This window comes from Lolium perenne, chromosome 6 (genome assembly GCF_019359855.2).
Source record: "Lolium perenne isolate Kyuss_39 chromosome 6, Kyuss_2.0, whole genome shotgun sequence".
NCBI lineage: Eukaryota > Viridiplantae > Streptophyta > Magnoliopsida > Poales > Poaceae > Lolium > Lolium perenne.
This window is the reverse complement of record NC_067249.2, coordinates 194,867,630-194,891,117: the sequence shown is the minus strand read 5'-3', so window position 1 is coordinate 194,891,117 and position 23,488 is coordinate 194,867,630. Positions and strand designations below refer to the sequence as shown.

The 23,488-nt window shown below is 45.4% G+C and overlaps 1 protein-coding gene across 1 annotated transcript; it reads right to left on the bottom strand.

Annotated features, from left to right (window-relative positions):
* Positions 1 to 5,249: 5,249 nt before the first annotated feature.
* LOC127306530 (pectin acetylesterase 8) lies at positions 5,250 to 9,197 on the bottom strand. Its single transcript, XM_051337186.2, has 12 exons — positions 8,951 to 9,197; positions 8,720 to 8,802; positions 8,490 to 8,619; positions 7,215 to 7,294; positions 7,029 to 7,115; positions 6,821 to 6,945; positions 6,591 to 6,651; positions 6,309 to 6,362; positions 6,150 to 6,227; positions 5,970 to 6,069; positions 5,744 to 5,889; positions 5,250 to 5,650 (listed from the first exon to the last, which is right to left on the bottom strand). Exons 1-12 carry the CDS (start codon positions 9,087 to 9,089, stop codon positions 5,552 to 5,554), a joined length of 1,182 nt encoding a protein of 393 aa, XP_051193146.1. The 5' UTR covers positions 9,090 to 9,197; the 3' UTR covers positions 5,250 to 5,551.
* Positions 9,198 to 23,488: the final 14,291 nt, after the last annotated feature.

Sequence of the window (23,488 nt, the reverse complement as noted above, 5' to 3'; positions counted from 1 at the left end):
TTCCGTCACCTGGACTCCTCCGCTTCCACTGAATTGTCGGCCGGCTAGCTCCGCTCGGGTGTTGCCTGCTGGTGCGGTGCTCAAGAACTTCGCCTCTAGCAGGTATGAAGGCACGGAGCTAGGATGGAGAAGGCTCCGCCCATGGAGGTCTCCAACAAACCGTTTCCTGTTTGGGATGTCACTCGGTCGGGGAGACGAGGAGAATCCAAGGAACCGGTACCATGACGGTGGCTCGCGGTGAACGTCTCAGGCTGGCCTGAGAGGCTAAGACACGGAGGACGACCCCGGCCAAATCCGGCTGTCGGCAGATGGCAACCAGATCGATCCGGCTGCGGCTTGTATTCTGCTCGGGGGGAAGAAATAGCTGGGGAGAAAAAAAAAGTGAACCGGTACCATGGCAGTGCAGTATTATGCGATTTGGTGGGAGGGCAAAACGGTCCAAAAAAAGCGTTGACAAAACTTTTTGGCAGAAACAGTACGGACCAAACTACGGAAACGCTTCTCCCTTTATTATTAGGTATAGATATGTGAAGGTGAACCATGTGCTCTATACATTTGTACAGTAGAACCGCCTAACCATTTGTTCATGCTCATGTCAGGATTGTGTTGGGGCCATTGATGGTACTCATATCACAGCGAAAGTGCCCAGAAGATAGTCTCTTGCTTACAGGGGAGAAAGCACTGCACCATCCAGAATGTGCTGGCCGTTGTTAACTTCGATATGAAGTTCACATATGTGCTTGCTGGGTAGGAAGGATCAGCCCATGATGCAACGATTCTGACTGAAAACATGGAGAGAGCTGATGGCCTGAAAGTCCTTGAGGGTAAGTTATACCTAGCTGATGCCGGCTATGCTTGCCACCCTAATTTCGTCCCACCCTTTAGGTCCGAAGGTGCCACATCTATGAGTTCTCTACAAGGTTCTATCCCAGAAATGCCAAGGAACTCTTCAATCTTAGACACTCTAGACTTGGAGTCACTATCGAGAGGGCATTCACAGCTCTGAAGAATAGATTTAAGATCATTGACTAGAAGCCTCTCCACACATTCTCCACCCAGGTTAAGCTAGTTCTTCATGTTGCATTCTTCGTAACTAGATCTTAGGATGGGGTGTTGATTCGTTCTTCCCGGACGAGCATGGAGTCCAGCCTAATGAGATTGATGTTGGCCATGGTGTTGCTGTCAAAGATAACGCCGCCTGGAAGAACAAGAGGTAGGAGTAGGCATACACTGTGGGCTGGCAGAGGCCATATACCAGGATCTGAAGAAGAAGAAAACGAAGAAGAATAAGCATTTCCATGATGTGCTATGTTATGAACTACTCTCGTTTCTGTGTATAAGTCGACTACTTGTGTGCTGAACTACCGTTCCTGCTTAGCTAGGGCTAAACTTGTGTTAAACTGCTATATGGAACTAGCTATGACTGAACGACGTTATAATAGTTCTCCTTGTTAGTTTGATTTTCTGTTATGCTGCGGTTTTTGTTCCAAGTGATGAGGGGTAATGTCACCACTTAGGAGAAGTGGTAACTAGAACTAGGACCGGTAGATTACCAATCACACAAAAATGTCTAGTTCATACGCAGATTGCAGCTTAGTTAGCAACCAAACAATGTTCACAAACAAGCTGAAATAAAATTGTTAGGAACCAAACAAACTGTAATTCAGTTATATGAACTTGGCCCTGGCCGAGTTAAACATGGCTTTGGGAAGAAGATGTCGTCTGATGCAGAAATATGCTGCGATCAACCAATCAAGCCCAACATGTACTTCCAAGTGCATTGCGCTTGTAATTATTATGGGGGTGTCGTCCATACACTAACACAAACGAGCACACATATATTAAAAATGAAATACGTACAAATATATAGTTATATACTAGTTTCTAAAATATGAAAAATGTCCAAATAGGTTTCACGAGTGTCATAAAGGGAGAGTTTTGGTGGCTTTTATCTTCTACTGTGGGATGTGTGACATTTTATTCAAAATAATAAAAATTGAACTATGAACTGTTTTCATCCTTGCGTTTCTAACGTCAAGATCATCAAACATGCCACGTGTCACATGCCCCATACAGAGGGAAAACAACATAATCTTTACAAAAGCTGGTCTTTTTCTAACATATCGGCAGGATTGAACAATATAAGGTGTAAGGTTCTGTGCTAGTCCAAAAATCTTCTATCTCTAAATAGGAGACCCCAAATACTTGATTTTGGTGCATTCTCATGCCTCCACATCATTGTCTTTTTCCCCCACGCTGCGCTACAACCTATCGCTTCTCCGTTACATGTTGCATTTATATCAGCTTCATGTACCTCGATTAAAGAATATGCTCTTCATCTCCTTGCGGCGCTTCTTCTTCCTTTATTAGAAAACCAACCCAACCGAGTGTGTAGTCGACAAGGCAAGAGAGGATGCGGCTTCCTTCATAGTTTTTGCCAACTTTTTAGCTAATATGGGGCTAAGAAATCCTTAACCAATAATTTGGCTAGCCAATAGTTGGCAAAAATTGGCGAGGTGGGACATGACATGAACCAACTACACACATATCTCCTCGTGTCGCCCACCTCCTAGGCTCCCCAATGTCCATTCACAAAAAATAAAAATAAAAGCTCCTGAATGTCTTGTCCACAAGTGGAACGTGCTCCTCTAACTTAGGTTGCGGCAATACCCTGACTTGGTGTGTTCTTAACCGTTGTATCGTGAATGAATGGCTCAGATCTGACTATACAATACGCAAAAAGTTTGAGACTACAGTGTTACCAACAGTGCTGGCCCACAGTGGTTTAGCTACAGTACAAAGTCCATAGAGTTTAATCTACAGTACATAATCTTGGCCTCTTGTTTTAGACCCAACGACTATTTTAGAGGAGCCGGTTCCCCGCGAGTATACCTGGGAATGGGCAGCCCGGCCCGGCCCGAAAATTCCAGGCCAGGCTGGGCCAAGTCTGCACATGGGGCCAGGCTTGGCCCTAAAATGCATGTTTTACCGAAAGATGGGCCGGGATTTTTTGGGCTTCGGGCCGGGATCGGTCCTAGATTCTTTGCCCGACGGTTGGGCCATAAAAGGCTCGGGCCTAGACTTTTAGCTTTGGGCTTTTTTTGGTCCGGCCCGACCCGAAAAATACCAAGGTATACCCGCGAGTACCCTCCCCAGCTCCGGATATGCGACTCCAGCAAGGAAAATGCTTGCGATCCGGCGACCGATCGCGTCGCGCGGATCGGTCGTCCGACCTCTCGCTCCCGCGTCGCTTAATGGGCCTTCTTTTTTCGGTCCCCCCTGCAAATACATGGAGTGAGATGATGAACTATTTGTTGTAAACAACTCGTATTTTTTGTAGAGTTTGTTGTTAACAATTGTTGTAAAGAGACAATATTTTTTTTTGTTGATGCTAATAATAAAGTGATTTTTTATTTTGTTGTAACCATTTGTGACTTTGGATAAAATAGTAGGTGATTATTGTTGTAATTCAATCTGTAGCAAATTAAATGTCGCTTGACCACTTTGCATCATTTTGCAAACATATTGATTTTTTATTGTAATCGTTTGTGACTTTTTGTAAAAAAAGTTGGTGACTTTTGTTGTAATTCAATATGTAACAAATTAATGTTTTCTTCTATTTTTTTAGCAAACATATGGATTTTCGTTGTAATAGTCTCCGGTTTTTGTTAATAATAATGGCTACTTTTATTGTAGATTGATCTCCAACAAAACAATTTGTTGGTTTAACCACTTTATTGTGACATTACTTTTAAAAAAAAAATTATTGTAATAGTCTGTGATTTTTGTAAATATTTATATAAATTTTTGTTGTGAAGGAACCTAGAGCAAAAAATTGTTGTTACCCACTTATATTTGTAGCATTACTTTTTAAAAATATTGGGATGATTTTGTTGTAAATGGGGTGATTTTTTTGTACGCGGGGTGAGGATTTTTGTTGTAATCGTCTCTGGTACGCGGGGGTGAGGATTTTTGTTGTAATAGTCTCTGGTACATGCTAATATCTTCACGGTGGCATATTTGACGCAAATATTGGGATGGTCACGGCCGAAGTAGTATACCCGAAGTGCACCTGGACTGCGGGTTGATTTTAGAAAATTAGAGGGAGTAAATGCAAATATCGTTGTGGCTGTTTTTGGACGTCGGATCGGGATCCAATGGCGCGGAGGGCAACCGATTTTTCTGCCCAGATCGGGCGACTGAGGGCTAGCGTTCGCCCTCCAGCAAAGCTCCATATTACATTGAGGTCACCCCTTCCTTTTCGATCAATTAGGATGCGCCTCAATCCGTTGCTCTCCCATCACCGTGTTCCCAGCACTTTCGGAAGGCCGCCATCCTGAAAGATGTTGCGTGTTATTGGCCCCTTTCGTTCTTGCATTATACGAATCAGTTTTTTTCTTCAGAATCGGTGTTGTAGTTTTTTTTTTCAGAATTGGTGTCTCGGTCAAGTCTAGATGGATCATGGTCAGTCTTTTCTTATCTTACTTTTCTCAATCATATATTTGTTGCACCTTTATTTTTTTAGTTCAAATTGTTGCATCTTTATTAATGTGGGGTTGTTCTACGTTCTTTTTACCCAGCGGCACTCAAGTCCTTTCAGAATTCAAAAGCTAGCATCAACAGAGTCTGCAACATCTATCGATCGGCCTCGGCCGTGCAGATGCCTTCAGCCACATGTTATCTTTATTTTTCCTAATCCCCCTTCTCCCATGGGCATTTCATGCATGTTTCTATGTCTATTTTTTCTCTACTAATGGCATGTATCTGCAGGGATGGTCTTAATATTTGAGTTTGCTCCCTATCAATGCTACCTGAATGCTACATACGGAATCCCGTTTGGGCAGGGGCAGCAATCCAACAGGGATGCTCTTCATATTGGTGCATCGGGAGAAACAACTATTTATGCCATATTGTGATGTAATATACTAGTTGCTTATTCAAAGATCCAAGATTGACATCCAGAAGCTTGATGAAATGCCTCAATCATCTAAAGGTTCAAAGAGATTTCTAAAGGTAAGGATCTTCACTTTTTTATGAGTCGGTATTGATTATTTTTTAGCTTGTTCCTTATATTATGGGGCCTTAGGGCATCTCCAAAGGTGGACTCTCAAATGGACATGTCCTTTGTCCATCTGAGAGTTCGTTGGACAATTTAGACGCTGGATATTTACCAGACCCCACAAGAGATACCTCCTATTTGTTCACCTCCCAAATCATCCAGAACAAAATTTTCATGTACAACATATCTATAGCAACTATGAATTTGATTCCACAAGAAAGTCCCTCATGTACTTAACAATTCGAATCCATATACAAATCACAACATGTACCTGGTTAAATTACAAAAGTCACTCTATTGCTTGAAGGAGTCTGGTAATATATGTCAGAACCAACTTAGTGAGTTTCTTAGTATTCGGAAAAGGTACTGAAATCCTGACGATTGCCCATGTGTGTGTGTGTGTGTGTGTGCGCGTGCGTGTATGTGTGTTTATAATGAATTTTTCAAATGGATGTTACATCATCTCAGCATGCGCTGACGATCTCAACATCATTAGGAAATAGGGCACGTTGAATCGCAAGGGTAAGGGCAGTCCACCGTCTGGAACGGACTGCGGTCGTAGAACCAGTCTCCAACTGCATTTGCTATTCTCTGCAACAAAGAGAGGGGAGCCCTTGTAATATTAACATGAGGTTGCCAAAACTTATATGTGAAGGAAACTGAAGGATGCAAGAGTGTGTTTACTTTGCCACCAAGCACCGGAGATCCGGGTGCGAACCATCTCTCCTGTATCTCGGTCTGGCAGTGCACGAAGCATGAGTTTATAAACAGCCCTCTGGTGGAAGAGTTCCCTTGTTCCTCCAGTGCTTCCAGGAAGTGGTCTCTGAATCCTGTGATAGCACAGTGTGTCTCGATGAATATACTAAGAAATTTCATAGCTGACCAGTTAGTAAAATACGGTAGTACCTACCCTGCAACGTCATTAGTTGCTTTGCGGAACATTGCCTTATATCGTTCTTGCAACTTTGCCAGTGAGGATCAGAATCTCCTGGAACCAAATTGTGTGCTACCTGATGCACGTGGAAATGCTAACAAGATTAATGCCTTGATGGATGCAAGTAGAAAGAAATGATTTTTATCTGATGATTACCTGCCATGAATCATATGCTGCATTTAGGATGAACAAAGGCGTTTTAATATGCTTCACCTCATTCTGTGGAAAGAAGCACTGCATCCAAGAAACTTGTTAGTCTAGAGGCGTGTAATATGATCAGTAGATATGAATAATAACTCGGCTTGCAGTTCTTACCATGCCTGCGGGCATCTTGGAAGTGCAAGAAGATGGTAAATTCATGGCTGAGCCCTAAAATATTTGTACACAATACAATCAGATAAACAACATAAATATAGGTAAAATGCATTTTTCCATAATGATAATCCTTCTAAGGTATGCCTCTTCACTCTGTTACAATTATAGTGGAATTCAAAATTTAGATAGTATTTGTTTTAAGATTTAGTCATTCGATTATAATATCATGAAAGAGACTTATGTCAGTACAATTAGTGAGAAAGAGGAACTCAATAAGCATACATGTGTAATAGCTACATCATTAAAAAAGGCAGCAGCGTGGTCCTCTCCAGCAATGTCTTCCCTGTAAGAGAAAACGTGGAAAAGGTTAAACACGGAACTGATTATTCAGAAAGTTAATGTACTGTGTTATATCTATTGCATTTCCTAGTACATCCCCAAAGTGGCAAAATCAGATAGCATGCTTTTCCTTTTCTGCCAACTGGCTTCAGTACATGTACTGTCTTACTTACACATCGAGGAAGAAACCAGCATCAGAAAGGCATTTAACATTGGCCCCCACTGGCAGAAGTTGATGAAATTTGTCACAGTGCAGTATCGAAGTTAATCCGCCAGCAGAACATCCCGAAATTAGAGCCTGACATGTCCTTAAAAAAATGAAATTAGAGCTTGCTACAGTATCAGCATGTCAGGAATTATGCTCATAATAAGAAGGCATACATTTGCAGCTCTGTTCATTCCTTTTGCGAGCAGATCTTCTATAACTGCTTGCCATACCCGCGCACCTCTGTAGTGTAGATTTGTGCTCTGTCCAAATTGCAAAATTAAACAAAATCTCCGTGTAGAATGTTACTAATTCCGACAACAGCAGGAAAATGAAGAAAGGCTGGAGTATTGTTCACTCACAGGATCAACTTCTTCCTTATCACCGGTGTAAGAGGAACCATCGCAGTACCGAACCTGGACCTTGTTCCAATTGTAGAAGTCTGTTTTTGGAAAAATTGCAAACACATTGGGCTTATGCGAGGTGAACAGACCAAGCAATCTCGTAGAGCTAAAGTCAAGCATGTATATGATGGTAGTAATACAAGATACTTCCGCCTTGTAGCAACCGGAAAGCACCGGTAGAAGAATACCTTTCAATTAGAACATGCCAAGGGATTTTCTATAGGTGGATAATTTAAACCTAAAATTAGTGACTATTGTTTGGTGCCTTGGTTCTTAACTATTTTGCTCAGGATATACCTTGTGTCTAGAGGAACTCGTTGCTCATTTCACGGAGGAGGTAAGAGAAGCCATTTTCCAGATGTAGCATAGATGGTGGGGTGTCTATTCTGCAATATGCTGATAATATGATCCTTTTCATGGACCATGATTTAGAGAAATCTTTGAATATGAAATTAGTTCTTTGTCTCTTTGAACAGTTGTCGGGTCTGAAAATAATTTTTCATAAGAGTGAGATATTATGTTTTGTGAAAGCAAAAGAGATCGAACATGAGTATAAAATTATATTGGGTGCGAATAGGGACGCTGCCTTTTAGATATATGGAAATACCAATCCATTTCCGTAAACTAAAGAATGGTGAGTGGAAACATGTAGAGGCTTGCTTTGAGAAGTGCCATGGCATCGATATCGGATGCAACCTAGCCGGTGTAGCTGACGTACAGATCAAAGGCTGACATGTTGATGCAAAGACGCTTCATGTTACTAGTTCTCTTTAGATGGCTTATTTTTGTTGGGACTATTTACGATCCGTGAATTGTAATAAGTTGTAAGACTCTGCTGAACTGCTGGTTTTGTTAATAGAAGGCCGTATGCCCGTTTGCATCACTTGATACAGAGGCTGGGCTACCCCATTTGAAGAAAAAAATACCATAGATCTGTATGCGGTCCTATCTTACCTAGTGGAGGTGGGCCTTTGTGTCTTCTTGGTGCAGCCATTTGAAGATGGTAGCACATGACATGTTGGCCAATGCAGATGACAGCCTAGCAGTAGGACTCGTGTTGTGACTTGTGAAAATGTTTCATGTGTGATCTATTCCTTTGGCCGAGCTTTGTAAGCCTTGTTTGAACTTTGTAAGACTTAATTTGGATTCAAAATTTACGATGCAAATGAATATGTGCAGCAGGAGAAGTTCAAAGAGAGAAAAAATGCAGTGAGCTAAAGAGAAGTAGTATACCTGGGTTGTAATCCGGGGTGTTGCTCAATATCCCAGTGAAATCAGACTGCTTTGACATCTTCTTGGACGACCCGAACGAGATGAGACTACGCTGCAGGCAGCTGGTCACGTTGTTGCACCATGCTCCTCCCTGCCGCCCGTCGTTTTGCACACAGGATCGAGCTGAGCATTCCACGATCCAGTGAAGCACGACTGTGCTGTACTTACTAGCTTAATAAGTTTCAACTGACCTGAAAATGAACCAACCAACTGTTCACCCCGGAGCCGAAGCCTGGGGCTAGATGATACGCCGGGGGGCTCCCATCCAGACACACTGCATCACGAAAGCGCGCTCATCAAATTACTAGATTAGTCAGCCGAGTAGAGTACTCACACGAGGAGAAAACTGAAGAAAGTGAAGGGATGAACGGGTAGAGCAGAAGACAGAGAGGCCAAGAAGCGTGAGGTGATGTGTGACTGACCTGCTCCTTTGGCCACGGCGCTCTCGACATAATTGATGTCCACTAAGAAGCCGTCCGCCTCACCGAAGGCGAGCAGCGCCAAGGCAATCGCCGAGCACCACCGGAGACGGAGCTGCTTGTCTCCTCTCTCCATCTTCATCACCGGAGACAAATGAGCAAGCAAGAGAATGTAGAGATGGTGGAAGCCAGGGAAGCACACATATATACAGGGCTGGAATTCCAGCCGAGTCTACTCAAGGTCTCAAGCCATTAGTTAACGAGTTGGAACCGAGTCCAAGTTTCAATTTCTTATTCTTTTTTTGCGGGTGTCAGGTCACGATTCAAGCTCTTATTTTAGCCATACGTACGTACAGTATATACATCCAAGAAACAGGCAGCCATGGTAGACTAGTGGTGAACGGAAGCCGCGGTTTAGCAGCCAGGAAATGCCGTGGAAACTGTTCCATTCAAGGAAATATGACGTACTGTACACCACTGGGGAGAGGAGGCGAACAGCTGTGTGTGCTTGGGCGCGGGGGGTTCCCTTGGGATGGGACGACGACCAGACTGAAGTCGTCTGTTATTTTCCATTCGGTCTCTTTCCTTGTGTAAGACGACCAGACGTACTTGCAGGGGCTGCACGGATTGACCTCGTTTCCACCTATCACAAGTCCTCGCCCATTTTTATCTTTATTATCAGAAAAACTGGAAAGGCAAATGGCAACGCTCCTGCTATAGAAATGCTGCTGAACAAGGAGTTGATTGCAAAGGATCTCTCTGGTTGGCAAACTTGGAGCTTCTTGTTACAAGAAAGAGCAGGCTACCTAAACGAATGAAAAGACAAGCTTAGAGAGCAGAACCACCGGTGCAGTGATGAATGAGCTGCCGCTCTGCTACCGTATCCGATAGCACAGCGTAATGGTGATAGTGCGACTTCGACGGTACTCGACGCGATGCGCGAGTGAAGTTTTTGTTCTGAAACGGAGAATAAAGTAATTTATCGTGAGCATCTACCTCGATTATCGCATTGAGATATACTACATATACAAATGGCTGCTTGTTTTTGCGATACTATTCCTCTGTGCGCTTTCAGACAAGGTCGAATCGCATCTAGCTAAACTTTATTTTATCTTGAGCATCTCGCTCGATCATCTCACATCATGTCACACATAATGTCTACTTGTGTTCTCGCTAAAGATCAACCCACAGGCATGCATCTCCACCGATAAGTCCTAAATATTTAGATGCCGGCAGCACCTACAGTATGCCAATGAAGACATCTTCCTCTATATAGGAAAAGGCTGCCCACATCAACATTTCAAATAGGCCGGTTCTAATAGACATGTTGGTCTAGGAAAGATAAATTCAAACACACAATAGGAAGAGGAATTCAAAGTCTAGGGTTTATGAATAATATTCTAAGTTTTCCACATTAAGTTTCGGCCAACACATCGGCCACGAAATCGCCATTAAACTTCGATTGCCAAAATACATAGACGTCATCATCAACATAGATCAAATGAATGGTTGGTCGCATCTCTTTGTTGCATCGGGCGAGATTTTCTCCACAAGTCATGTTTAATTGGGCCAAGTCCATATATCTAATGGTAGTTTGTTTGGTTGCTAACAAAGTTTTTTCAGCCTATTCGTGCGTCTTGTTTGGTTGCCAAGTAAGCTGCAATTTACGTCTCAACTACGCGTTTTGGTTGTGAACATAGTTCTAGTTACCACTTCTCCCAAGTGGTAACATTACCCCTCATCAGTTCTAACAAGGAGGAACAATAGCAGTGAATGAAACTAACAAGCGGGACTATTATAACAAAGTTCAGTCTTAGCTACTTCCAAATAGTAGTTTAATAGAACAAGTTAGGCCCTAGCTAATCACGAATGGTAGTGTAGAGCGCACAAGTAGTTCATGACACACAACCGGGAGTAATTCATGACACATAACACATCACGGGAATGCTTCTCTTGTTCTTCAGATCCTGGTCTAGCCTCTGTTACCCCACATAGCAACCGCCCACTCCCGCCTCTTGTTCTTCCAGGCTGTGTTATCGGTGGCAGCAACACCATGGCCAACATCAACTTCGTCAGGCTAGACTTCATTCTCGACCGGGAAGAACGAATCAATACCCCGGCCTAAGATCTAGTTATGTAGAATGCAACAATCTAGCACTAGCTTAACCTGGGTGGATAAGATGTGGAAAGGCTTCTGGCCCCCAGGATCTTAAATCTGTTTTTCGTAGCTGCAAATTCCCTCTCGACGGTGACCCTAGGGCTAGAGTGTCTGAGATTGAAGAGATCCTTGGCATTCTTAGGGTAGAACCTTGCAGAGAACTCATTGAAGTGGTACCTTGTGGACCCGAAGGGTGGGAGAAAACAAGGGCGGCAAGCATAGCCGGCATCAGCTAGGTAGAACTTACCCTGAGGGACCTTCAGGCCATCAGCTGTCTCCAAAATGGTAGCATCATGCGCTGATCATTCCCACCCAGCAAGCACATATGTGAACTTCATATCGAAGTCCACATCAGCACATGTTGACTGGTGTAGTGCTTCTGTAAGGGTATTTTACCCTTATCCATTATTTTGGTAACAATGACACCGTGCTAGAGTATTTGGCCTAATTTGTTTAAAAGGATAATCTCAGGTATTAGGCAATGAGGCATAAATGGTGTATAAAGGAACAAGAAGGCTAAAGGAGACCCCCCACTTCAACAACAATCAAAAAGGGGTCTACAGGAGAAATCCTGTCTGCAGCCCGGTCCAACCGGGCCAGCAACCGGCCAGTCTGGCGTGGCGGCCGGTCAACCGGGCGGCAACCGGGTTCCAATCGAAGGGCCAGCCGATCCGGTTGCCGACCGGTCAGCCGGCCTACAGACCGGAGAGTCCGGCGCCCAGCCCGGTCGACCGGGCGGCAACCGGGCGCCAACCGGGCGCCAACCGAAGTGCTCCAGGACGACACAAAAAGGGATCCGGTCCCCAGCCCGGTCCGACCGGCCTCACAACCGGGCTGTCCGGTCTGTGGTCCGGTCAACCGGGTTTGTCGAGGAAAAAGCTGAGGTGGCAAGTGACCAACGGCCATTTTTCGAAGAACACTATAAATAGGCCTTCTCCTACCTCTGAACAGTCAGGCAACATACTACAAGCTGTTCTTGAGCTCTCTCTCTCTTACTCCATTCTTAGAAACACCAAAAGCCTCCGATCTCCCTCCTCCTCCACCCAAACTCAAATCCCTCCGGGGAATCACTAGAGGAGGACCCGATCTATTGTTCTACCAAGCCAAATCTCATTCCCCCTTGTATTCATCGAGAAGCTTGCTTCCTAGGGTTCCTTGGGAACTCTAGGTGGGCAAGAGGAGTCTGGAAGCATCCGGGCTGTGGATTTGCTCCGGACAAGATTGTGAAGGTTTGGAGGCTACCTCAAAGTCTACCACAAGTGAGTGAGCTATTCCTTCGTGGGATAGGCTCCGGAGAATAGGGTGAGCCTTCGTGGCGTGGGGAATCCTTCGTGGGACCTCCACCCCTCCAAACGTGACGTACCTTGTTGCAAAGCAAGGAACGCGGGAATACATCCTCGTCTCCGCGTGCTATCGGTTATCTCTAACCGAACTCCTTACTTGTGATTTAAACTGCCTGAGAGAGCCTTCATGCTCGAGATAGTTGTATCTTCATATAGGTTGCTTCATCTAGTTTGCATTAGGCTCACCTTTATATTCCGCAAAGCCTAATATTGCAAAGAAAGAATTAAAATCTGTAGAAACCTATTCACCCCCCCCCTCTAGGTTTACCATCTCTATACTTTCAATTGGTATCAGAGCCTGGACTCTTATTAAGGGCTTCACCGCCTTAAGAGTGAGATGGAAAAACTATTCGAGGGTCTAGATGAAAACTCTAACCTTTCGGTTAAAGAGATGAAATCTAGATTCTTGGCATATGATGCCGAGAAGAAGAAAAAGGAGGATGAGCTACAAAGCCAAATGGCAGAAATGTCTACCATGCTTAAGAACTTGACTAGTGGGTCTCCTAGTACGGCTTCGGCCTCACTAGGGAGCTATCGCGAAGTCAACCATGACTATCCCAAAAACACTTCACCCATGCCTCATATAAACCATAGTGGGAATGTTCCCCATTTTGATGGAACTCACTTTCCTTTTTGGAAATCTTCTATGGAATCTCATATTCGCAGCTGCAGCGTGGAGTTGTGGGAGATCATTGTTCATGGATACCGGGAGCCACAAGATCCCATTCGGTTGACCTCCACCGAATTCTACAACCGTCAACTCAACGCCTCCGCCCGTGACAAGATTAGGAGTGGCATCAACCGCAAGCTCCTTGATCAAGTCAATGACATAGAGTCCGCTAAAGAGTTGTGGGATCGAATCGTAGTACTCCAAGAGGGAACCGATTTGATCCAATCTGCTCTTTATGAGACTGCAAAGCAAGAGGCTCATCAATTCATGATTCGAGAAGGAGAGTCCGTGGCCGATGCTTATGCAAGACTCGGTGCTCTTAGAGTAAGGGTCAAGGGACTCGGTGTTGAGAAGTACAATGACGGCTTCGAGATGAATGAAGCATTTATAAAGTCCAAGGTCATTGCTATGATTGCCGTCAAACAAGAAGACACCAATCTTGCACTCAACTTACAAATCATGACCAAGAGTGCCGACCTCAACTCCGATGATCTAGTCTCCTATGTGGCCGCCAATGAAAACATGGCCAAAGCGGGAAAGAGACTCATGGCGATGAACCGTGTTGATGAAGCCTCACACAACCATGAAGCGCCACGCAATCTTGCTCTCAAAGCTAGGGCCGATCAAGAAGAAGAAGAAGAATATGAATTTGAAGAAGGGGAAGAGATGACCTCAACTAGTGACATTGGTACCGACTTTGCCTTCTTCGCCAAGAAGTACAAGGGAAAGCTTCCAATGCTCTTCAATGACAAGAAGAAGAAGAGAACTTGCTACAATTGTGATGAAGATAGCCACTTTGCAAATGAGTGCCCTTATGAGAAAAGGGTAGACAAGCCAAAGTTCATCAAAGGGGTCAAGCCAAGGTTGAAGCCAAACCCAATCAATGATCGATACAAGAAGAACAAGGGAAGGGCTTTTGTTGGAGCCGAGTACTTGTCCGATGAAGAAGAGGAAGATGAGGAGAATGAGGCCGGAGTGGCCGGTTTGGCTTTCTCTAAGCCCGGGTCACTCTTCACATATGACTACTCCAAGGATTACCCCACGGAGAATGATGTGGGCTCGTCCTTCATGGCAAGAACAACTCAAGATGATGACTCCGATGACTCTCCCTCCTCTACAATCGTCGGCTCTTGTCTTATGGCAAGAGAAACCAAGGTAATGGAACCTCCACCTTCTCTATCTAGTGTCCTTGATGATGAAACTGAAAATCAAGATGAGTTAATCGTGCTTAAGGAACTTTACAATGTTAGATGCACCCTTCGTGGTGAAGCTCTTGTCAAGTTTGATTTCTTGATGGACTCCCTCAAAGAAAAGGATGAGTCCCTTGAGGAATTAGAATATCAATTGAATGAAAAAGAACGGAGATTCAATCTCCTAAGACAAGAGCTAAAAACCGAAAGGTGCATATCTCAAGGACTTAAGCAACAAATTGAAACTTATGAACTTGATAAAGTTAAGGACCTAGAAACTATTGATAGGGCTCAATCATTGACCCAAGAGCTCAATGACTCAAAGAAGGAGCTTGAAGTTGCTCATGCTTCTCTCACTAGGGATCTTGACCACCTTGAAAAGGCTAACAAGCTTGTTAAGGATGAGCTCAAGAAACTAGGAGAGAATCATGATCTTCTTCAAGAAACCTACAAGAAGGCTCTTGGATCAATGAAGGATCCCATGGTTGTAATTGAGCATGCTAGCTCCTCCACTCCCTTTACTAGTGAGCATGCTAAGCTTGTTGAGGAACATGTTCGTTTACAAGAGGAACTCTCTTTGCATGTTGAGACCAATGCATATCTTGAATCCTTGGTGACTAAATATGGTCTCAACTATCATCCTAATGAATCTTCTTGTGAGCAAGCATCTATTCTTGAGGAAAATGTTAGGTTAACAAAGGAACTTGCAAAGTTCACCACCGCCAAGAACAAGATGGGATTGGATGACCTCTTGAGTAAGCAAAGGTCAAACAATCAAAAGTTTGGACTTGGATATACTCCCAAGTCCAACAAGAAGAACAACTACAAGAAGGAGAAGCCCGCTCAAGATAAGAACAAGAAGGTTACTAATGATGGCAAGGCCTCAAAGGGCAAAGCCACTAGTGGTGACCGCACGGGGCCAAACAATCACTATGCTTTATTTGTTGATTATTATGGTGATGTTTATGCTAGCTATGTTGGCCCTCCTAATGGCTATGCTTATAGAGAGTACTCAATTTGGGTACCAAAAGATATTGTTACCATTGCAAAGGAACCCATTAATCGATGGGTTCCTAAATCCTCTACTTGATTTTGTAGGGGTATTCCTCCGTTGGTCCAAAATGGGTGTTTGATAGTGGATGCACCAATCATATGACCGGAGGAAGAGGTGTGCTTGATCAATTCATTGAAGACATCAACAAGAAGTCAAGCATTACCTTTGGTGATAATTCAAAGGGAAAGGTACTTGGGTATGGCAAGGTAGCAATCTCTAAGGACTTGTGCCTTGAGACGGTTATGCTTGTTGAATCCCTTGGCTACAACTTACTTTCTATATATCATCTTGCCGATGCCGGTTACAATTCATATTTTACTAGTTATTGTGTGAAAGTCTTTAGGAGTGACAATCTCAAATTGGTCCTCGTTGGATATGTGGAGAACAACCTTTACGTGGTTGACCTCTCGAAAGAGAGCTCCTCTCCCTCCACATGTCTAATGGCGGCCAAGCATGACGAAGGATGCTTGTGGCATCGCCGCCTTGGTCATGTTAACATGAGAAATCTTAAACAACTCCTAAAGGGTGAGCACATTGTGGGACTAACCGGCATTTCTTTTGACAAAGATCGTGTTTGCAGTGCATGTGTAGCCGGAAAGCAACTCAAGAAGAAACATCCTATCAAGAGTATCGTCACCACATCTAGGCCTTTGGAGCTCCTTCATTTGGATGTCTTTGGGCCATCACATTATGATACTCTTGGTGGGAGCAAGTATGGACTTGTCATTGTTGATGATTACTCAAGATACTCTTGGGTCTTTCTCCTTAAGTGTAAGGACGAGACCCATAGAGAGTTCATCACCTTCGCCAAGAAAGCTCAACGTACATATGAATCCGAGATCAAGGCGATTAGGACCGACAATGGCACCGAGTTCAAGAACTACACCATGCAAGAGTTTGTTGATGATGAGGGCATCAAGCATGAGTTTTCGGCGCCATACACCCCTCAACAAAATGGTGTTGTTGAAAGGAAGAACCGGACTATCATTGAGATGGCAAGAACCATGTTGAGTGAATTCAACTCTCCCCACAACTTTTGGGGAGAAGACATCTCTACGGCCGTCCACTACTCCAACCGGCTCTTTCTTCGTCCCCTCCACAACAAAACTCCATACGAGCTCCTTACCGGTAACAAGCCTAATGTCATGTACATTCGTGTCTTTGGATGCAAATGCCTTGTTAAGAACAACAAAGGAAAGCTCGGTAAATTTGAAACTAGAACCATAGAGGGTATATTTATTGGATATGCGGAGAACTCTCACGCCTATAGATACTACAACCGGTCCACGGGGACTATTGAAGTATCTTTTGACGTGGTGTTCTTGGAGGATAATGGCTCCCAAGTGGAGCAAGTTGTTCCATGTGTTGCAGGTAATAATGATGATCCATCTAGTGCCATCAAGCATATGGGCATTGGACACATCCGGTCCATGGAAATTCATAATGATGATCAAGATGATGGAGTAGAAGTATCAAGCTCGGCTCAAGTGGAGCCTAGCTCAACTCAAGCCGAACCATCAAGTGCAACTCAAGAACCATCCTCCACTCAAGATGATTCACATTCCGAAGAACAAGAAGAAAACCCTCATACCACGGAGCAAGACCATGATGATGATCAAGAAACATCCTCAACTCATGATCAAGCTCAAGTGGTCCCTCATGATCGAGTACTAGCAAGAGATGAATTCATTGATCATGAAGGAACCATTCGGAAGATCAAGGCCGCTACAAGGGCAAGTGACATGAAAGTAGATCAAGTCCTTGGTAGCATCTCAAGAGGAGTGGTAACTCGTAGACACCATGCATTACTTATCACTTATTGTCAACATCATGCTTTTGTGTCTAGTTTTGAACCACTCAAGGTACATGAAGCCTTGGTTGATCCGGATTGGGTAATTGCCATGCAAGAAGAATTGGAGTGTTTCACTCGTAATGAAGTATGGTCTCTAGTTGAGAGACCCAAGGATCATCGCATCAATGTTATTGGGACCAAATGGGTATTCAAGAACAAGCAAGATGAGAATGGCATTGTCATACGAAACAAAGCAAGGTTAGTGGCGCAAGGGTTTGCCCAAATAGAAGGTATGGATTTTGAGGATACCTTTGCGCCGGTAGCCCGTCTTGAAGCTATTCGTCTTTTGCTTGCATTTGCATCTTTCCACAATTTCAAACTATATCAAATGGATGTGAAAAGTGCATTTTTGAATGGTCCCCTAAAAGAAACCGCATATGTGGCTCAACCCCCGGGTTTCGAAGACCCATGCCGACCCAACCACGTGTATTTACTCCATAAGGCACTCTACGGTCTCAAGCAAGCTCCACGTGCTTGGTATGAGTTCCTTAGGGATTTCTTACTACATGATGGGTTTTGCATGGGTACGGTCGATTCCACCCTTTTCACCAAGCGGGTTAAAGGGGGTGGCCTATTTATATGTCAAATATATGTTGATGATATTATCTTTGGTGGAACTAACCCAAATCATAACAAAGCTTTTGAGCTATTGATGACTAGGAAATTTGAGATGTCCATGATGGGAGAGTTGAAGTTCTTCCTAGGCTTCCAAGTGAGGCAACTTGCAAAAGGCACCTTCATCTCTCAAGAAAAGTATGTGAAGGACATGCTCAAGAAATTCAACATGACCAATGCAAGCCCAATGAAGACACCCATGCCCGTAAAGGAGCAACTTGGCTCATGTGACGGTGAGAAGGATGTGGACATAAAGGTATACCGCTCCATGATAGGATCCTTGCTCTACCTTTGTGCCTCTAGGCCGGATATCATGCTAAGTGTAGGGATGTGTGCTCGTTTTCAATCCGCTCCTAAGGAGAGCCATTTAATGGCGGTCAAACGGATTCTAAGATACCTTGTTCTCACTCCTACTCTCGGGATATGGTATCCAAAGGGGTCAACCTTTGAACTCATTGGCTATTCGGATTCCGATTGGGCCGGTGATAAGGTTGACCGGAAGTCTACCTCCGGGGCTTGTCAATTCCTTGGCCGGTCATTGGTGAGTTGGTCATCCAAGAAACAAAACTCCACCGCCTTATCCACCGCCGAAGCCGAATACATATCCGCGGGATCTTGTTGCACTCAATTGTTATGGATGAAGCAAACCTTGAAAGACTATGGCGTGTCTCTTGGTACGGCGCCTCTTCTTTGTGACAATGAAAGTGCAATTAAGATCGCCAATAACCCGGTTCAACATTGTCGCACCAAACATATTGACATTCGCCATCACTTCCTACGTGATCATGTTGCCAATAAGGATATTGATCTCACTCATGTGGGAACAACCTACCAATTGGCGGATATTTTCACTAAGCCTTTGGATGAAGCCCGGTTTGTTAACTTGAGAAGAGAACTTGGTATTCTTGATCCTAAAAACTTGGATTGATTAACTTCTTGCACTATATTCTTGCATTTATCTTGCTATCTAGCTTAGAGGTATAGCACATATGGGGATAGTCATCCTACCATGTCTTGGTACGATGCATACCTATGTGTGCAACATAAATAGACCCAATGTCATTTTATGGACCCAAGCATGTCTCTTCGCGGTCACATGACATTTGCGCTTTCACATAGGGGGAGTAATCCCCCGCCCCTTATTGAGCCTTCATTACAACTTGCTTTGACTATATAAGGCCAAATGATCTTATTGCGAACATCATTTCCAAAATGACTTATGATTCTTGATATCTACTTCGAATCATGCCCATTGTTCACTACTAGGGAAAAGCCTATAGGTGGAGGCAAGTTGTGCCGGCGCACCACCTTGTGCATGCGCCGGTGGAAAGGATTGCCGGCGCACCACATTTCAGCCGCGCCGGCGATGAAGGGATACTGCCGGCGCACCTCGGGGAAAGGCTCGCCGGCGCTATTTCCTGGCATGGCCCGGGCCGATTCGGGCCAGGCCCAAGAATCATTGCCGGCGCACCGGCCCAGTGGTGCGCCGGTGGAAAGTTTTCTATTGCCGGCGCACCCTGGGCCGGTGCGCCGGCAATGATTCTTGGGCCTGGCCCGGTTGTGATAGAGCCGAAAGGGGTATATGTTGCCGGCGCACCATGGTCCAGGTGCGCCGGCAATAACCTGGCAGTTATTTCAGCCACCAACCAGCCCACTCACTCACACACTCACTACACTCCACTTCTCCACACAAACCCGAGCCTTCTCCCAACCCAGCTCATTTTTGCCCATTTCTATCCCCAATTTCACCAATTTGACCAAACAAAATCAAAATTTTTGAGCAAATCTTCCCTTCCTACATGCATCTCCCACATCCCCCTATGTAGATCTAGATCTACTATCCCGCATTGACCGCTCAATCTAGATCTAGATCTAGAAAGTCGGCTTCCATACGCCATTGTCGCGGCGCGTCGTCTCGATCTTATCGACGAATATATCAAACAAATAGGTGATTAATGAACAAATTAAGGAATGAAATCGATGTATGTTGGACATTTGAAGAAAATCTCTCGTGTGTGGCATATATATATGTTGTGCTTGTGCTTGTGTGTGTTGGCGTTGAAAATGAGTTGCCAACGTTGCGCCGAAATGTTGATTCTTCAAGTTTCCGTTTCGGCACATTTCTGGCGCTCCTATGTCCTACCGTGTAGGAAGGTCATGCCGAAATTTTCCGTGAAAACTACCGACGGATGCATGGTTCTAATGAATTATGTAATCTTACCATGCAGGCGATAATGGTTATCGAGATGAGTGAAAGCATCGTGATGAGATATCTGAAACACGCGATCATCGACATGTATGAAAATAACCGCACGGAGGTATTGTGTCCGTGCCGGAGATGCAAACGAGGGAAATGGTTTGACCCGTATTCAGGCAAGTTGCGAGGGCACCTGCTCACTAATGGTTTCATGCATGGACACACTCAATGGATGAGTGATGATGGCGCGGAGGTCAATGGGGCGACGGCGGCAGGTGGTAAAAATGGCCGGCAAGAAGGAGGGCATCATGATATCGATGACGATGAAGAGTTTGTCGCACATGACGATAACCTTGACGACGACAATAACCTTGACGACGACAATAACCTTGACGACGACGAAGAGGTGCCGCTAGCTTCAGTCGTGCGGGACCCTCATCTTCAAGATCTGCTTCTCGAAAAGACGAAAGGCGCCAAGCGGAAATCAAAGCTTGAGCAACTCGAGATAGACTCGAATACTCCGTTGTACGACTCAGGTCGCGGGTTGGGGAGTCTCGCTTGAGAGTAGCTCTCGATGTCGCAGATGAAGGCGAAACACGGATGGACGGACACAAGCGTCGACGACATCCTGGAATACGTGAAAGATCTCCTTCTGCCGGAACACGTGTCTGGTAGTCTAGCCGAGGCCAAGAGAATCACGTGCCCTCTCGACTTACCCCACGAAAAGTATCACGCCCGCATCAACGATCGTATCATGTATCGCAAGGAGCACATGGACAAGACCAAATGTCTGTGTGTGAAGCTGAACGGTACAAGAAAGGGAAGAAGAAAGCTCCTCGGAAAGTTGTGTGGTACTTCCCGCTCGCCCCGGCTTCAACGGTTCTACGCGGACCGCAAGGAAGCAAAGCTCATGCGGCGGCACGCGAGAAGAAAGGAGGCGGTGTTGAATGATAAAGAGCGGATTGAGCACCCGGCCGACGCACCCTTCGGATGCAAGCCGGTGGAAAGCATTAGACAATGAATTCGGAAGTTTTGGGGCAGATCCCAGAAACATCGAGGTTGGGTGCGAGCACGGACGGATTCAATCCGTTCGGAAACCAGAGCAGCACACATAGCACATGGCCCGTGTTTGTATGGATCTACAACCTCCCGCCCCAGGCTGTGCATGAAGAGGAAGTACATACGGATGAGTATGCTAATTCAAGGGCCGACACAGCCAGAAACGATATCAACATGTATCTCGAACTATTAAAGGAGGAGCTTGAAACGTTGTGGGCGGAGGAAGGGGTAGATACATGGGACGCCGTCGCGGAAGAATATTTCCCTTTGAGAGCCGCGTTGATCACGACGGTGCGGGACTACCTCGGATACGGTTACATTTCGTGCCGGGTGTGCCATGGACACAAGGCATGTGTCGTGCATGGAAGAGACGATGTTTTTGCAGCTTGGTAAGGATGGCTCTTCGAAACAGTTTACATGGGGCATCGAAGGTGGCTACGTAAAACTGACCCGTGGAGAAAGCGTGGAGATCTGTTCGATGGTACAAATGAACCCCGAGGACCTCCACGTAAGAAGAGCGGCGAAGAGATCGATACATTGCGAAAGGTTGGAAGGAGTGCCCTGCGCCGGGAAAGATTCGTCAAAAGCCCGGAGAGAAGAAGAAGAAAAAGGAAACGACGCCGCTCATTGGTGTATGGAAAAGGAGGTCCGTGTTTTGGGACTTGCCGTCTTGGAAAATTCTCGATACACCTCACCGCCTTGATGTCATGCATATTACAAAGAACGTGTGCGAGAGCTTGCTTGGCACTCTTCTCAACATGCCGGACCGGACCAAAGATGGGCCGAAAGCAAGACAGGACCTGAAAGTTTTGGGCATCGGGGAAGAGCTAGATCCCGCCGGCCCAAGAGGGACGATCGGAGGAGGAGGCGGACGGCGGTCGAAGCGCAAAAGGATTAAGCAGCCGGACTATTACTGTCCCCCTCCCGCTTCACTTTTAGTCCGGCCGAGGTCGATCAATTTTTCAATTGCCTTGTAGGAGTCGAGTGCCCTTCGGTTACTCCGGGCTAATAAGCGAATACCTGGACCCCAAGAAACGAAACTTCAGCGGCATGAAGTCTCATGAGCGTCACGTGATGATGACGCAGATTCTTCCGGTTGCAATCCGAGGTATAATGGATGACCATGTCCGTGCAACGCTGATCGGGCTCGTAACTTCTTCGACGTCATAACTCGGAAGTCGATAAGCGTGAAGAAACTCGCAAGGCTCCGTGAAGAGATCGTGGTGATCCTATGTGAGATGGAGATGTACTTCCCGCCTGCATTCTTTGACGTGATGGTCCATCTGTTGGTCCATATCATGGATGATATCGTCAGTCTAGGGCCGGCATTCTTACACAACATGATGCCGTTTGAAAGAATGAATGGGGTCATTAAAGGATACGTTCGTAACAGGTCACATCCAGATGGAAGCATCGTACAGGGCTGGCTCACCGAAGAGTGCATCTCTTTCTGCACGAATTATCTAGACATCGAGGACCCTGTAGGATAGCCACAAATCAAGTACCTCCGTAGGTTCGAGGGAGTAGGCCACAAAAATGGAAGGAAGGAACTGCACGTGCACATGTCTGGTCGGAGTTCCGACTTTGACAGGGCCAACTTAGTAGCGCTACAACACATTGACTTGATCGATCCTTGGTTGAAAGAGCACAAAACCATGATAGAGAACAGTGGCAAGCCGATGATGACGGAAGCAGAAATATACAGAGAGCACAACTCCTCTTTTGCGCGCTGGTTCAAAGACCACATTGATGCTAATCCCCCACCAATGGATTCTGACAAGGATAAACTAGTATTGGCCTTGTCACATGGCCCCGCGCCCAACATCATGACTTACCAAGCGTACGATATCAACGGGTACACATTCTACACGGAAGAAAAAGACAAGAACAGTGTTTACCAGAACTCAGGGGTAACGATGGATTCCTGGACGGGTGACGTAAAGACTAGATACTACGGAAGAATCGAGGAAATCTGGGAGCTTAGCTACGCTGGGGAGCTTAGCTACGCCGGGTAGCAGCCCCTCCGTCACTTGCACGCCCGCCGCCGCATGTGCTGGCCCGTCGACATTAGCCGAGCTCAACGCCCTCACGGTAATTAACTAATGTGTACATCAAGTTAATATATTAGTTTCGTCATCCTTGCCCTCTCTCTAACGCCATACACATGTTCTCGCAGGCGCTCTCGACGCCATGCACCTTTTTGATGAGAGTAAACGACGAAATCAAAGACGTCGCGAGGGGGTCCATCATTCGGCCCCTGGATAAGAAGTGGCACACACGAGATATGGCGGATGACGTTTACCGGGTTGAAGTGGATCGGGCGTTACCGGGCTATGAGGATTTGTTTCCTCCTAATCAACCGCATGGTGCCGATGACGATAGCCCGTTGAATCTGGCCTCACT